The sequence below is a fragment of the Falco biarmicus genome, chromosome 5, assembly GCF_023638135.1.
Source record: "Falco biarmicus isolate bFalBia1 chromosome 5, bFalBia1.pri, whole genome shotgun sequence".
In the NCBI taxonomy this organism is placed as follows: Eukaryota; Metazoa; Chordata; class Aves; order Falconiformes; family Falconidae; genus Falco; species Falco biarmicus.
Genome location: NC_079292.1, coordinates 34365020 through 34382460, shown reverse-complemented (window position 1 = coordinate 34382460; position 17441 = coordinate 34365020). Strand labels below are relative to the sequence as shown.

The 17441-nt window shown below is 38.9% G+C and overlaps 1 protein-coding gene across 1 annotated transcript in view; it reads left to right on the top strand.

The window, feature by feature from the left end:
- TRHDE (thyrotropin releasing hormone degrading enzyme) overlaps positions 1 to 17441 on the top strand; it is a 214307-nt gene that overhangs the window by 30055 nt on the left and 166811 nt on the right. The window contains exon 3 of the mRNA XM_056338965.1: positions 8523 to 8649. Coding sequence (XP_056194940.1) covers positions 8523 to 8649 — 127 coding nt within the window. The remainder of the gene's footprint in view (positions 1 to 8522; positions 8650 to 17441) is intronic.

The window sequence follows — 17441 nt, the reverse complement described above, 5'->3', positions numbered from 1 at the left end:
TAAGGTAACATCTGTGTGCTTGTGACAGAGCAGTCTCTAGCCAGATGAAATCGGGCATGCTGTAGGGCTGCTGAACATTGTAGGTCACTTGTTAGCACTTTCTTTAAACTTGCATACTTCTGTAACTCTGTTTTTTATTAGAGTATAGGTGAAATATTATTTATTAATGATGTGCGATGTGAATGCTTTGACTATAAAATAGCCAATGGAAAATAGTGTGAATAAGAGAATTCTATTAAATGTCAATCCAATCCCAGTCCAACCAAAGGAAATGGAAACTATCATTAACCCTTGGAATACATCTGCTGCAGATTTTTCCTGGAGGAAAAAGCCATTCTTACATCATTTTACCACTACTGTTACGATACAGAATTTTTATGTGTAAAAGGTAAATAATGTAAATCTTTGTGCTCTGTTTCTTAAAGCTATGCTGATTTTTCACCTTCTACAAAGAACTGGAAGGGTCTTTAACCACTGGGAATCTCAACAATTTAGACACTGAATTCCCCATAGTAGTGAAGTTTTTCCTCCTAGGTTGAAGGTCTGTGATAACTCAAATTTATCTGTATCCAGTCTATCATGGTCCTCTCTTCTCTCCACAAATGTTTTCTCATTCTGTCTCTAGCACTGACCTGATGGGTGACCAAGTGAGGAAGCTGGGCTGCCTGGACACTATCCACCTGGTTGGCATAGTTGGATAGATCATGTGGCTGACAGCTTGCTGTGAGATGAGATGAACTCTAGCCTGATGTAACGGAAGAGTCAAGGCTGAATGACTGAGTATGTGATGCTGGGATCGTGGCAGTCTTAGGTGGCTGAAATGGCTATGAAATGGTGTCTGTAATTACATTTGCTATACATTAGTTGTTAACATGCTCACTTTCTGTCCCTGAGCCATTTCAACAAGATGATACAGATTCTGAGTGCTCTAAATTAATCTTAATGGCACTGTGGTCAGTGACATAGCCACTATTTTATTTTATGCCAGCTGAACATTGGTTGGATTTATGTGCGAGTGCAGCTCATTAACTTTCCAAAGTATTTTATGATCTCTTCTCAAGTTAGAAATTGTAGCGTATCTTCATGACAGTGTTGCCTCCTGGTGGAATGTATTTTGGTACCTTTGGCTGGAGCTGTCAGCATTTGTTTTTCTTCAGATGAGAAACCGATAAGACAACTAGATGCTTCTCCCATACAGTCATGTTTGTTTAGAAAGGAGATGCAGAAAACTATCCTCCTGCCCCCCCCCCCCCCCATCTCCTTCACAACTCTGAAAATACGTAGCAATCTCTTTACTTAATATTCCTTATTTCCCCACTGTCAGTTGGAACTGCAGAAGGTTCTTTCACTACTTTCCCCTTCAGGATTGTGCTGTGAGTTTGTTTTTTTTTATCCAGGAACATCTGCTATGTCTGTTTGAAGCCTCTTTCCCCTTGCACTGCAACAACGTTCAGGCATCTCTGTGCTTGCATTTTGTTCCCTGAGACTCCCCTCTACCAGTAGAACTCCCTCCATGTCCATTTCTTTCATATAAACTTTATTTGTAGTGGTGACTTCTCTTAATTTGACTGGTTTATTAAACCAGTTAAACCTGTCTTGAATGAGGATGGAAAGATGATATTTGTTTACTTCAAAAAAAGTTCCACCCAATCTCCAGCAAAACTGTTTTCTCAGAAAGTATCAGGTCATTGAACTCTTGACTGTTTCCAGCTTGCTTTAAAAAATACTTCCTAAATTTATTAAATTTTTTTGGTTATAATTACATCCAAAAAATGCTTAGTGCAGTGCTGTGTGTGACTGCTTAGTTTGGAGAAAAGACATCTCCGTGAGCTGTCCCTTTGGTATTCAGTAAGCACATTTCATTACCATACAGTCTCTTTTGGGTTTTGTCCGTGATGAATAATGAATAGGAGATTGAAACAAGGCATTCTTCTGTGATTTGTTCCCATTATCAAGTTTAACTATGTTCACTACAGCAGAATTGATATTTCACTACAGCTACCTCTCTCTTTCTCTCCTTCACTCATCGATGTAAAATTTATTGCATTTGAACACACAAAACTTGTGGAGTTATGCATGCACGTGAAACAATTCATACCCGTTCTTAGTGCAACTTGGCTTGTAGCTTGTTCGCTTATGTAGTGAAGTGTTACTTCTTTTGAATTTATCCCATTTAAAAACTCATTTGAGAGGTAATGCCTTGTTTGCAGAAGGGAGGTTTGTAACCAGGGAGGCTGCAGCCAAGACTGTTGCATCCAGACATCTGTCTGCTGTATTACATGTGTGATGTGAGCATATATTTATCTATGTAACAATAATAAAAACAGTACATGTCCTTAAAATAGTGAGCAAAATAATGATAAAAGAGATCTCAGATTATCAAGTAAATTGAAGCTTTTAAGTACAGAGGCAATGCATGTGTTTTTCGTTTGAAAGTGTCACTTGCTGCAGAACTATTATGGATCTTGAAGCAAAGAGCATGACTTTTCTCCCCCTTTATAAAATTTTTCTCCCCCTTTATAAAATTTTTAAGTGGCTGCTCTGCTGAAATGTTAGGGTGTTCTGAAACACATAGATGCATGGTTGAGGTTAAACACATATTTAAAATTAAACATATGCATAAGTGCTTTCTGAACTGAGATTTTTTAGATCATTGTGAGTTCGATCCCAGATGTACCAGCGCTGGGCTGAGCCTGTGGGTACAGTCACACAGAGGGCTGGAGCTAGTTTGGAGGGGCCTCCCAAGGACTGTGCTTTATGTGGAGTCTGCTGCTTTTGAGGAAGGGATTGAAGAACACGCGTTATTCCCAGGGTGGCATTTCTGACACCAGTTGATGTGCAGAAACATCTGTAAACATGTTAAACATGTAAAGGGAAACATGTAAAGTAAACATGGTAAAGGGAAAGCCCTGCGAGTTGCTTTAAAACACCTGAAAAAGTTAGTTTTAATTCTGCTTGAAGTAGGTGGGAGGGGAAACTTGGTTTTAATTGTGTATTCCTGTGTTGATACAAGGTTACCTAATCCATGCTTGTCTGACAAAACAAAAAGATTTAAAGTTGTCCTCAGACTTTTGCTCAATTTCTGTACCCCCCGTTTGCTCCCAATCTGTTCAAACTTAACTGCAGGTAGCAAACTGGACCAGAAAGGGACAAAAGGGGGAGGGAAAGTCAGGACAGTAGCAACATGGGTAGATGCCATCCTTGGAACATTTCCACATTTGCTTGGAAAGATGCTATAACAGTGCCAAGCTGAAAGAGAGAGATATTCAGGTCTCTTGTGGTCCCACAGGCCTGTGTGATGTGACAGCATTCAGGGCTAGGTAAAGGGGCTCTGTGGATGGGGGTACCTTTGGGAGTGGTTTTGTGTAGTCATGTGTGTGGCAATGTACGTGGTATCAGACGGTGCGAACCAAGGGCTGGGCTTACAGATGCATCTTCTCCCCTTGTCTGAAACAAAGGTGGCCTTGTTGGACGTGATGCTGTGGCAGATGCAGAGCAATGATTACGGCTGTGTAAATTCTGTGTCAGGACGTTTTCAAGATGCAGAGAGTTATTTTACTTACAGCACATGGGATATAAACATAAGATAAGTCAGCAGTCCTGTTCCTCATGTTCTGAATTATCTATCAGTGGTCATGAACACAGCACTGCCATTTAAAGGAATATTTTTAAAACTTATTTTTTCTTTTTTTCCTGTGCACCGCCTAACAAAGACTATTTGAGTAGTGTTCTATAAACATGGGCTGTAGATATGGCAAACGCTGTTGGTGAGGGTTGCCTTGACAGAATAGTCTCTAGCCCAGAGGCTGGATCAGTCATGTCTCCTCTGAAAGTCTGATTTAAAGCCCCTGTACATATCAGGAGTCACTCAGTTGAAATCAGTGGGTGTTGTGTTAGGCCGTTAGAGCCCAATGAGCCATCTGCTCTCACAAGCTTTCCTTTGCTAAAACAGAGGTGCCCTTTATTGCCTTGGAGCAGTATTTCTCATCCAGTGAGCTGTGATCCCCCCGGGGCATCAGGGAAGGCAGTGATGGCAATTGGAGTGGTCTTAAAACATGGAAAAGATGGCTAAACATTTAAAGAAAAGATGCCTTGCAGAATGAATACAGACTGTTTTATGGGATTACTATGAGCAGCAAACTTTACTATTGCAATAAACGAAAGAATAAAAATATGTCTTGATACCAAGCAAGGTGATGCTCTGCTAAAAAGATAACACTACTCTAAGGATGAAGTTTGCAAAGGGGATGCATACATAAAATAGAAGGTGGCATAGAGAATCATGTCTTCAAAAGCAGGCTTCAAATGTAGAAGTGCATATTTGATACTAAAGTAAGAGGTGGGCTCTGGTGTATGGCATGCTTCAGGCTTGCAAGCCTCTTACTGTAACATCCTGATTTCTGCCAGGTTGTCAGCTTCCTTAGTTCTCTGGGGAAGCAGGTTGGCAGGCTTGTGGCACATCTAGCAAAGGTTATTAGTGTCTTCCTCTAGTGCCAGAGGGGGAATATTCTGTGGTTCTTTCTGGTCTTCCTTTGTCTTTGGTGAATTCCTGCAGGAAGAAGGTTGGATAACAATCTTTTTGCAATTAGACATCTGTAAATAATGGATTTTTAATTTTTATGTCCATGGTCAAAATGCTGAATGTATTACATATTCCTCCTACCTGCAAAGCAGAACTGTACAAAGCCTTCAGTTTGACCTGAAATATTTCACAGAATGTGAAAAAATGACTGCAGATTTTCATTTACTGTTCTTGAACCCTTTCATAATTTTCTTTTTTTCCACATACTCCAATTTTAATGAAAAAAAATATGTATTTTTAAAATGTCAAAATAGAACAATTCTACTTCCTGTGAACCTGTCCTGTTTATTATGTGCTGAAATTATCACATGTAGGTGCAAAGGAGTCAGGACCTGCCCCCGAATTTATGTTGACTGAACTTTTTTTTATATTCATAAGTATTATGGTAGTGTCATTACTAATATGTTCCTTCATAATATTTTTCTGGTATTTATGTCACTTAGACGGACAGGGAGCTACACTGCATCAGGCCAAAACCAATGTGCCGTGAATATACCTGTTATCTAAACCAGTCCTACCTTACTAGTTCCCAAACATGGAAGGTGCTTGGTGCAGGCTGTCAGGTGGCTGCAAGGCTGAATGCCATCTTTGAATTCCCTCCCTACCTCTGCCACTGGAGTTGCTATGCGATATCGAGAGCAAATCACATAAACTGATACAGTCTCATTTAGTCACTAATCGTGTGTTACTAATTTTCTTAATACCCAAACTAAGGCACCTGTGACCAGACTGAAAGCTGTATAAAGTGTTCACCACTGCAATAAGATATAATGGAAGCAGTGCTTTAAATGTGTGCAATAAAACTGTTAAGTATAGTTGACAGAGTGTCTCTTTGTTCTGTACTTCCTTACATGAAAATAATAGCATAACCTAACTTTGCAAAGATTGTGAAAAAGAGCTTTGCGAATATTTGCAACGCAGTAGGTGCCATTGCAGTGAGTGATGAATTACACACCTAAGCTAGAAACCTATTTATCTTTTGCAGGAGAACACATACTACTTTTATTTATATTTAGGTCTGACCCTGCAGAAGATTTTTCTGTTCTTTCTCTTATTTAAATTAATGTAAAATCAAATTCACAGCCTAGTGATCAAACAGCCAGTGGGAAAGTATATAATAATTATGTGTTATTGTTCAGTCCAACATAGTTATAATGTAACACAAGATATCCGCCTTTTGAAATGAAAGCAGTAAACAAACAAACAAAACAATATGCTAAACAAATGTCATGTCTTAATCTTCATTCTGTTTTATTTACTTAAGCTCCTCTTTGGAGCAGTATCTGAAAACTTTTCAGTCTTTGTTACTTAACACTCAGAATTTCAATATAAGCTAAGGAAATAATGTAATCCCCATTTTATGGATTTGGAGATAAAACATGGTTAAGATAAGCCCATACACATTAAGGGACATTGGTGTGTGAAAGCCTGGGGGCTTCAATTTGAAGCTTATAGGTGACAGCCTTTAGGCTGAGCTCTGGACTAAGCTCCTTATAGTGTGAATGGCACTTGAGGAGGTGTCATCCAAATCAGCCAGCCAGGTAGGCAGAGCCCTCTGCTAACCAAGAGGGAATTTTCTGAGGCCAGGGGTAGGTCTGCAGCGGTCTCTTTAAGGTTTCTCTATACATTTCACGTTCAGTGGCTGTTGGGGTGAAAGGCAGAAGCAGACCCAGCATCTGAAGATGGTTGGCATGCCTCTGCAATGCCTGTTGCCTCAAAGCCCCTGAGAGGCCTGGGCAAAGGCACCGGTAATTTCTGAGCTGTGTTCCAGCTTAGGGGTGACCTTGGTGTGAGCCATGGAGCCCTGGCAGTTCAGAGCTGTTCTGGGCAGGCAGAGATGCACCCAGGGAAACCTAACAGGCAAAATAAAATTGTATTCAATGTCACGCAGGTGGCAAATGAAAGTTTGCAGCATTGCGGTTTTTGAGCTTTGGTACTCAAGCTCCATCTCAGACACCATTAAATGCCTTTTCTACATTTGCCAAGACACACATTGTAATGCAGAAAGTCGAACCTTGATTTTTCTTGTATGTACCTATTTTTTTCTTCCCTTCTGTTGTCCTATTCCTTATTATGGGCACATTTGGCCACTGTCAAATTGAATGATTTTTTTGCATACTTGGTTGGCTGACATTTTTTTTTTATCCTAATTTGCTGATACAGTCAACTGTGCCAGTAAAGCAATTAGGCAAAATTGTGTATAAAGGTTTAATGATACGAAACAGTGTTCATCACAAATCTAATTGTGATTCTTAACATCCTTCCATAAACTAAAGGTTTTGAGATGTTTGAATTAGGATCTCCGTGGTTGATATCTATTTTGTTAAAAAAATATATTTAGTTTAGTATATAAGGGAACACTTAATGTACATGTCACTGTTAACTTTGGAAGGAAGCAATAAAAAAACCACAAAAAACAACCAGTGACTTGGAGGTATTCAGATAATGAGTTTTATGCTTTCAGGTGGTGATTATGAGAAGTCTGCTTTATTACATGTCTCATTAGGTTACACTGTCACCTGTTTTACATGACAAGTGACAACTACGTGTGGTTGATTGTGCACTGAGTAATACAACAGAACTACAAAAATATAAAGGTGGACATAGTAACAACGAAGAATAATGTGCCTGCATGCTGAAAACAAAGAGATAGTGGGTTAAAACAGAATTGACAGGTACAGTGTGCTGAGGTTTGATATCTATTTTCCACTCGGATAACTGAACTAGTTCAGGAAGAGATCAGTAAAGCAATATTTGGTGATGCTTTCACTGAAGATGAAAATCCCATTGGCTTTTCTTGGTCCAGAACAGAGCATTCAGAAACATTTCAAAACTGATATTTCTCCTTTATGTTTGCATTGATATTTTCTGATTTCTGCCCTGCTGCTTTTCACGGAACCCTGACTGGGATTTAATCCGAACACAGAAGGTATTAGCAAGTCAGATATTATTATTAGGACTGACATTTAGTAGAGTCTCATTTGTATCAGGTCATTATGTACAGCAGGGAGAGACCTGCCGGAGCCACTAGAGACAAAGCACACGCTGCTTCCATCAGACAGCGTATGAGGAGGGAGAATGAGAAGTGGCTCTACTTTATATCCCTTTCTTGGTTTGCACTGAGGAAGCGTTAAAGACTGTAAGGATGGGGAATAGCGAGTAACCTGGCAGTGCTTTCCGCTACCTCCTTTAGCAGGGTCATGCTTGAGTGCTGGATTATGAAGGTGAGTTTTGTTCACTTGGCTGTTCCACGTAGTCAGATGTGTGAGCTGTTTTATACTGAACACAGTGGTCTGTGGCTTGTGTAAACAGCTTTAATTTACTGCTTTCTGAAAACGGAGGCCTGAAGCAGTTGTGGAGGTTTCAGGAATGTTAATTGTTTGTGTACATGAATGAGCTTGTAAATGGTTGTTTTTGCAGTATTCCATAGCTCATCGAGGGTAACTGTGTCACTGCTGGAGAAAAGAAAAGAGAACAATTTTTAATTTTTTTTTTTTCCCCCAGTCTACTAATACTTTCAGGGCTTGATATAATGTGCCTTTAACAAACCATGAACTTCTCTCCTACGGAGCCACTGCATCCTGCCTACATTCAATGTAGGCAGAGAGCCATTATACTAATCCACTCTCCCATCATATCTCTAGCAAACACATGTAAGTGTTTTCTTGGAATATTTATTTTCATGCAAGGAGCATTAAGTTTTTTATTTGGCAACATAAGTAGGAGATTGTGACTTCTGAACTTTATAACCTTAATTGTGAAAGTTCTGGTTTTCAGCTATGACATGTTTTGACAAATGTATGACAGTCATATTTGGCTTTAAGAGAATAATCCTGCCACCTCACAACCACCTTGGAATATTCACCTCTGCAGGTAGGATAGCTTTAAAATGTATTTAAAGATGCTGAAATGATCAGTCTTTCACTTTGTTTTTTAATAGGTGCGGTTATATGCAAGGCCTGATGCAATCCGAAGAGGATCGGGGGACTATGCTCTGAATATTACAAGGAGACTCATTGAATTTTATGAAGATTATTTTAAAGTGCCCTATTCCCTGCCAAAATTAGGTAAGATTTCCCCTAGTACATGAAGTTCACTTGGAAACGGAGCATACTACATTTCAAGGTAAGGAATGTTTGGGTTAATTTAGAAGGATCAATAAGTAAGGAATTTTTCATCCCTTCCTTGCAGAGGAAGAGAGGCCAAATTGTCCCCTGTCCAGCACCACGCTGAAAGAAGCAGAAAGCAGACAGTACTTAAATTTGTTAGGCAATTGGAAGAGAACTTGAGACCTGTCACAGCTGTCACTGATAATTGGGTTAGGGTTTTTTTTTGATGCTGTTTATTTTGGTCCTTGCTTTCCTTAGATAGCCATTGGGAGATGTTTCTTCTGTAATGTTTGTATCTTGATCCCTCAGCTTTAGGTAGGGAACAGAATTGAAAATATTTGTGGAAACTGGGAACCTGTAATAGTGCAAGGCTTTATTTTTTTTATGTTGGCATACGTGGGTTTATTGATGATGATTAGTACATATGCTTAATTGTATTGTTGCTTATTGAAAGAATTGCTGTGAACTTGTTTTGCTGCTCAAATGACCTAAATGTAAAAGCTGTCAATTTCTATTATTTTTTAAATAGTTTCTTGTCCTCCTCGCTTTCACTGCAGTCAGTTGTTATCCTACACACCTGAATACTTTACACCATATTATTACACCCTCCCTCCTTTGGAGCATGCTTGATCAAGATCCAGAAAAGTGTATTGCTCAGCAGCAGGAAGAGAGCTTGTATTTAATCAAAGCGTTAAGAATTGGAACCACAGGTGATCCTCTCAGGAACTTGGGGTCTATTTCATTAATTCCCTTGCCTGCTGAGTAGCTTTTATTAGTCTTACAGCTAACGGTGTAGAAGATGAAGTAATTGATGTTGCTAGATGAGGGTGTTGCATGATATTTTTTTGTAAGAAAGTTGTGGAATTTGTTTCTTGTCTTTAAATGATGGATTACAGGCATATGGGTTAAACATGGCACATGCATCAATCCTTCTGTGTATACTTTCATACCTGGCTTCAGGTATGTAATGATAATTTCATAAAGGAAGTTACAGACTTATAGGTGCCAAAAATTTAGAAGGAAAAAAATAATCAGAAACTTTCCGTTGACTATGAAGGATGAACATCATTACTTCAGGTAGTCTACTGAGGATGCTGGGTAGCAGCAGGCAGTAGTGACTGTATCTGCGTCAGAGTATCTTTCACAATTGCAACATACAGTCTTTCAACTCAATGTGCTGTATGCGTTATTACACTGTGATACATCTTTAAAAAATATCTTATTGGAAACAAGTATGTTCCAGTATGGATCTCTTTGGAACAGAACAGGAGGATGTATTTTTTCATCAAGTATTTCTAGTGAAATTGTTGAGTTAATACGAATACTTCTTGAAAACTTTAATTATTCTGTAGTGATTCTATAGGAAATAGTTTGCAAAGTTTTGTATACTACAGTAAGGTTAAATTTATTTAATGTAAATATAATAAGGACAATTTCAAAAGTCAGTGATACAAGTATTTTCAAAAATGTTATTTGCGTATGAACATAGGTATGTTTGTTCCCAGCTCAGCTGAACACTGATTACTACATTTAAGCATGCGCTACTGCCTTTAACCCTAAGGACTGCTGAATTTATATGTATATATATTTTTTTACTGGAAAATGGAAAGTTAGGGACAGTAGTTTGGTGGGTGAGTAGAAGGACTAAAAGTCTTTCTGTGATAGTGATTTTGCAGTAGTATTAAAGAATTTTCTGAAGGAGAAGACAAACCAGCATTAGCTACAGCAGTGGAAGGTGTGTGCATCAGGAGGATGCATTTATACCAAAAATGTGCCTGTGCTCTCTGAAGCCTTGGAGCTGTCTTGATACACTGCTGTCACTGCTGCAAAGGTTTGTGTACTTCATTAAAGTTTTAGGACAAATCAGAATGGTTTTTGTGGGACATTTTAGGAGTTTTTAATTTGATTTATAAATTAAATGTGAAATGCCATCAAATGGGAGTGAAAACTGAAGAATGTGGTTTAAAAAGCCTTTTAAACCTGTCAGTTTTGTACAAAAGCATTCTATTTCAAATGTAGATGTTTTAAGACATGAAAAATTTTGTTTCATACATTGTCCAACTCTAACAAGAGTGAACATAACGAAATGTAATTATTTTTGTTGAAAACACAATTTATGTTTTCAAAATAATTCTGTTGTTGAAATACTGACTAGTTTACTATGCAAGTGCTGAATCAGCTACTGAGCAATGTGTTGTTAGTGTCAGTCCTGGGAGGGGGGTGTATGTGGGGACAAGGGACCTGTAACCCTTGGTGAAGCACTTCCATCATGTATGTGGGCATCCACTTGAACTCTGTATGTTAGGAGTATCTGAGAACATGTAGGCTTTTGGGATGTGTTGCTCTGTCAGAGGGATCTGTGTTCATTTGCTCATTTCTTATGTCATTGAGGTCCATTTCCAAGGATCCTTAGCATTTGAAACTAGTGCTTCTCATCTGAGTTTTTAATAAAACAGCTAGTGTTCTCTGTAAGAATCACTTTGTCCTGACGTTCTTGACTACTTGACTATTTTTGACCAGGCTTTTTTACTGTACTTACAGGCAGTCAGATGTCTGTGGTTGCTATTGCCAGTTGTGGGCTCCTCTGACTTCTTGGCAGCCTCTATTACTATTGGGAACTGTGGAAAATCTGAGGGAAGCTTTCTGTCACCCAATGACTAAGATTTTTTAGGTCTCCCCTGGTCTGTATGAACTTCTGAATGCACTGGAACAGTAGATCTGCTTGCCAGTTGATGTGAATTCTGGTAATGAATGTGAATTGGGGATTTTTCTAATTTGAATAACCAATTTCCACAGTTAAAAGCTTTACTTGGCTTGTAGATCTGTGCTTTTTTTCTTGCATCGTACTCTGAAATGGAAGGTGCTTGTGTAGTATTTTAAACTAATAATTTTTGTATGAATTTCATTTCTGAAAAGTAAGTCAGGTCTTTAAAAAAACATATTTTTTTTTTCAAGACTGTAATATCATTATAAATGCTAGTTAAAATGAGAGGTGGATAAAGCATTGAGTTTTATTTAATTCTAAAAAGATAAGCAGTAGGGTTTTCAATTGTGTTTCTATGGCTGTTGAATATAAAATATTCTGTATTTGTGTCACATATTTATTTTTAATTCAGTTTGCAATACGAGAAAAATATCTTTGTATGCGTAGAGCTTTTCCTTATGAGGATTTTGGAGACTGGAATAGCTTCTCTACGGGGAATGACCGGGTGAGCAAGTACTCTTTACATGTGGACGGTTGTGAATGATTTGGGGTGGAGGGGCTGACTGCCTTTTCCAACCAAGACTCAAGGGCCACCCAGTGAGGTTAGCAGGAGACAGGTGCAGAGGACACAAAGAGATTCACTGTTGCTGCAGCAGGTGGTAGGCTTGCGAGACTCCTTGTCAAAAGAGATTATAAATGCAAAAAGATTATACAGGTCCAAAGAGAGATGTGGATGAGTACTTGGAGGGGCGGTCCATGGGAGGAAATCCCATGGTTTGAAAATAGAAGCTATGAAGTACTGAAGAGAGTGCTAATTATACTTCCCTGGTCCTACTATTTCCTGTGCATCTGCCTGTGGCTGCTGTTGGAGAGAAGAATACTGAGCTAGGCAGTCTCTTTGTGCGAGCTGGCAAGGTTATCCATGTGTTTGTAGTCTTCCAGTTTTCGTAGAATCTCTTTCCCAGAATATTTCATGTACTGGAACTGGGAACATAAGGCTTCAGTTATGAAAGACTGATAGAACTTGGTGTGGTGCATAAATGAGCCACTGCGAAGAAACCCAGGTGAAGATTTTTGGGTTTCTGGGCCTTGATTTTCCTCCTCTTAACAGCATTGCGGTATCATGGTGTTAGTGGGATGCATTTACTTCTTCTGTAAAAAACTCATTTTACAACTCAGTATATTTTATTCTGATACTTAATTTAGACACCTATGTAATTAGCATAACCATTATGGGTCCTGTAAAGGAACTTGGCTGTCTCAAGGGTTAGGCATACAGTGCCTAACTCAAAGGCACTTTGCTTGGATTCATTCAACTTTAGGCACTCCACTGATGTGTCTAAAATAGAAAGCTGATTGCCCTAGGTTCCTTAGTCATCAATGGAAAGGAGATCTTCCTGGAGGTGATTTGAATCTTATATGGGCAGAGTCCCCTACCAGAGCTGCCCAAGTAAGAGGTTTTATTAACCTCTGAGCTTAATTTGTCATCTGTATCATTAAATTTTTACAATATGCAGACCTGTGAAGGAGATGTTTGATAATGGAGAGGTGTGAACAGGGTTGGGAAGAACGTGGCCTTTCAAAGCTTTTAATTCCCCATTGGAAGTGGCCTGAAAGGTGGAAAAATGAACAGCAGAATTTCACTTTGGGACATGGCTGCATATGTTACAGAAAGACTGAGTAAATCCCCTTGCTGTTTTGTCTTGAGGTCAGCAGATAGGAACCAATATTTGATTTATAAATAACTGGATTTTTTGTGAGCATTATAGTGTTAAAATATATCTTAAAAAAAAAAATTCCAAGACTGTAGGAAGTATCTTTTTTTGTAGATTGGCCATGCAGCAAACTTTGGAGTTTTATCTGATACAGTTTATGGTGGGTTATTTCCCCCCCACCCCCTTACAGGTATGTTCAAGGTATTAATTCCCTTGATAATGCAAAAATGATATGGTCTTGTTTCATGCAGCATAAAACACTTCAAAATTGTGAATGCAGAAAGCTATTTACCAAGGGATTTAGTGAATGTGCTGCACAATGCAAGACAAGATTGGACCATTAACATTTGCTCTTGAGTATTTTTGGAGAACAGGATTCAGTTTTTAAAGTATGTCATGGAAGAATTTAAACTCTGTCTTACGATGTAAAAAATAGCTCAGCCATGTAAAGAAAAAAGTTCAACAGGAACTGTTCTGATTTTTAAAGGAAACTTACTCACCTCTGCTCTGTTCCCTGACTGTTGTCAGTATTTTAGTGAGCAAGACTGCTGCTGCCTGCTGCTGTGTGAGGTATTGCAGGACCAGAATAAAAGTGTTGGATGCTGTTGTAGGATAGCCAAGTGACTTGCTGTGAGCACTAGTGATTAACCGTTCGTTTTGATTTGATTGCTTTACTATCAGCTTGACTATTTGACATGTTCCTAACCTGTTCATTGCAGTATTGTCTTCTGCTCTGCGTGATCTTCCATCATCTTCCTCAGCACTCTTTCTGCTGTGCTACCGCTTTCTTACTTCCCTTTTGTTTATCCTTCCTCCTGCCTCTGATACTCCAAGGATGAACCTCCATGTTGTTGCCTGCATTCTTTGCTTTAGTTCTGCTCAAAGTTTCACAATTCCTGCCCTCAATACTTTGCCTTTCTCCCTAGCAAGGTGAGCTCTTCTTGCCACCTGTCCAGTTCTGACCTGGAATTGCTGTATTACACCAGGCATGATAGCTCATTTTTCCTTCTCCATCTATAAAATGAAAGCAGTAAGTAATATTTTTTGGTCTTGTTTTTGCAGTAGTTGAAAATGATTGTCAGTTTGGTTGCATCTTGATTAAGAAGTTGCCAACCTGAAAATTTAAGAAATGCTGATGTGGTCTAACCCAAAGCATGGCAAGGCTTTGTAGAGTTTCTTAGCATTCTTAAGACATCATAGCTGTAGTGTCTATGTGAACTGTACACAGTCTTTCTGAAAGAGCTCTTCCACTGAGAGAGAATCCATCACAATCCTGTAGGAGAGAGGGAAAGGAACGTTAGAAACGGTTAAGTGTGAATGAGTTGTTAGTTACACAGTCTTCTGAATTGAGAAGAAAGAGGTGCAGAAGGGAGATGCTCTGGGAATGGCATAGAAAACTTTTGGAACGAGGGAGGGTGGGAAAGGAGACACTAAGGACCTGATTCATGTGCCTAAACATAATTAACTGGTACCTTTTATAATGCCATGGAGTATCCTGAAGACCCTTAGCTGCTGCTTCTGCTGGCATCCAGGTTAGATCCTGTTGGGCCATGGCTGGTCCATACCAGACAGCTCCACATAGATTTATTTTTTTAATGTATTTTGTTTTTTAGAACTTAGCCCCATTTGAAATGGTCAATCTCCCATGTTTAGGCAGCAAAATTGACATGCTGTTTTCTTTGACCAGCTACTTGAAACAAGCATAATGCCTGTGCACAGAGAGGACTATTTGTTGGTACAGAGCAGTCGTACACAGAATAAACTATGCCACTTTTACCCTGATGTTTGAAGCCTCTGTTTGAGGTTGTTTGGGTGGTTTTTTTTTTCCTTTTAAATTTCTAAGCTGTGAGCACTTCAAAACGGCAGCTGGTCAGGGCTTCAGAGGGAAAAATTCCAGCTCCAGCCATAGTAAAAAGCTATGTTTGTTCTTAGAAATAAAATACTTTTTAGATAGCTGTGGCTAAAGTAGTTTTCATTATAGCTTCTTTCACTGTGCTTGAGCAGAGCTCTCATCCCTGATTGTCTTCTCCAGGGCTGCTAGTGATTGTCTTTTTGTTAGTTTAATCATACTGTTCTTGACCAGAAATGTTCACTTATGAATATCATATTTTTGAAGGGCAGTACTGATTTCTACTGCAGAATAGTGTTGTTGGAACCAGAGTGCTCTTGACCATGGCCAGATTTTTAACTTTTTTTTTGAAGAGGAGGCTAATGAAGATTTTTGATAACCTGTTAGACCTGACAGTTGAGAGGGTTCATCAGAGACTTTGACCAGCAGCTGAAACCTTTTACAGCAGCAACTGTAGCTTTGTCATAGGTAGAAAAAGAGTTTAGGGCTTGCCCCCACAACGAACTTCCATGTTTGTATAGGCATTGGGTTCTGTGGTTTTTATTATGGGATAGAGGCTATATGTCATTAGGATATTGGAAGAGTTACTTTCTGTGCATGGTACGGCATTGTGAAAATTAGCATGTGGAGATGAGAGCTGCATGGCAGAAAAACAAATACAGAAGGGTTTGGAAGAAAGAGGAACGATGTCACTGAGGATACTGTGATAGATTTAGGTGGTGCTCACGAAGAGGGGTGTGAATCCTTGGACAGTGTGTAGGAAGATTGGATTGCAGTAGGATGTGCTAAACTAGGAAATTTTTCCTTTTAAAAATCATACCTATAATGATTACTTTCAATGAAAGTAGGTAACATGTTTGATCTATATCAATTAACTAGAGTACTGAGGAAATAATGGCCTTTTCTCTCAGAACTGAGGTAGAAACCTGGTACTGTCTGCATCTGAAGCAGTGCTCATCTGCTCAGCTGTATTGTCTTTTGATGGTAAAGGGAAATGACTGTTGGTGACCTAATGAAACATGTAGCCCACCTATACAGTCTTCTGCAGTGACTGATGGTTTAAACAGCACCTTCAAGATAACTATATCCACACACAGAGCTCACAGAGCAGTAGTAATGTGTTCATAATGGCATCATTTGAGTAAATAAGAAAGTTTACTGAGGACTTACTTGACTTGCTGTAATTTTGCGTGTTTGGTTTATATTTATAATCATATGATAAATTTTAAATTAAGATAATTTCAAATTAATTTCATTAAATTCCAGTTTTTCATTTAACCCTATAGTTTCAAGTGTGGGGAAAAAACCAAGGATACTATGGTGACTTCTGTTTTTTCATACATGTGAAGCAGAGGCTTTCCTGCCTGAAGAGTGAAGCTTAGTGATATCAAGCTATTATGCTGATGAGGAAAAAAAAAAAGTAACAGAGTACTGTCCACACTATCAAACACCAACATAGTTCACTCAGACTTTTTTTTTTTATATGTACAGTTTGAGTATAGGACAATTTTAATCTTTTCTAAGGGTTTCTGTTGTGACTTGATTGAAACATACTGGAGCTGCAGCAGTATGTTTCAGTAGTATTTTCTCATTCAGCATTGTGGTAAAGGTTTTTGGCCTCCTGCATTTCATTTGAAAAGTGAAGAAGACTCAGTTACAGGCTAGACTCAGAAACAAGTTCAAATGAATCTAAGAGGAGCGATAAATGATTACAATGGACTCTTTTCTCACAGTCCTGTCTATAAACATGTGTTCTGTACTAGTTTTAGCTCTGCCTAGTGTTATGCTCGCCGAGCCCTGCAGTTGCTGCATTAGCTCTCCAGCCCTGGAAGAGGTAATGTCATGACAAAGCCTGTTCAGACTCTTATTTCAGAAGGACAGCTCATATAGCTTGAAACTTGCAGAGCAACACCAGTATAGCCTATTTCCTTGGTTGAGGCAGGCTAGAAAGGCTTAAAAGAATTTTCTGTTGCATCTTCCCCTCACTCCAGGCACTTAGAGCTGTTATGGTTTGCCCAGCTCCCTGTCTGCTTTCTTTTAGGATATCCTGATGTTTGAAAAGTTGTTAGCTGAAAGTTTTTTTAGGGTGCTTGGCTGTAGTTTCAGAGCTAATTTGTAACTTCTACCATGTACTCAGAGTCTGTGAATGGTTGGAATGACAACTTCTATGCAAAAAGACTAAAAGATAAGGCCAAGAGGGTATTTCAACAATACTTTCATTGCATTGTTTCTTCTTCAGAGATAGCAACTGTTTTCACAGCAATTTCGATAACATTGCCATCATTTTCATGCTGATTAGGACTTTTAAGAGTGTGTGATTTTTATTATTTTTCATATCAGCATCATTGCTAAACTTAAAGGAGAATGGAAAACAAGTTGGTTGGTTTTGGTTTTTTTTTTTTTTTTTTTGCTACAGCACTGGAGAATTGTTCCCGTTAACTCCCCATGTTTGCAATTTTAGAAGGACTGTGCTGCTTTGGGG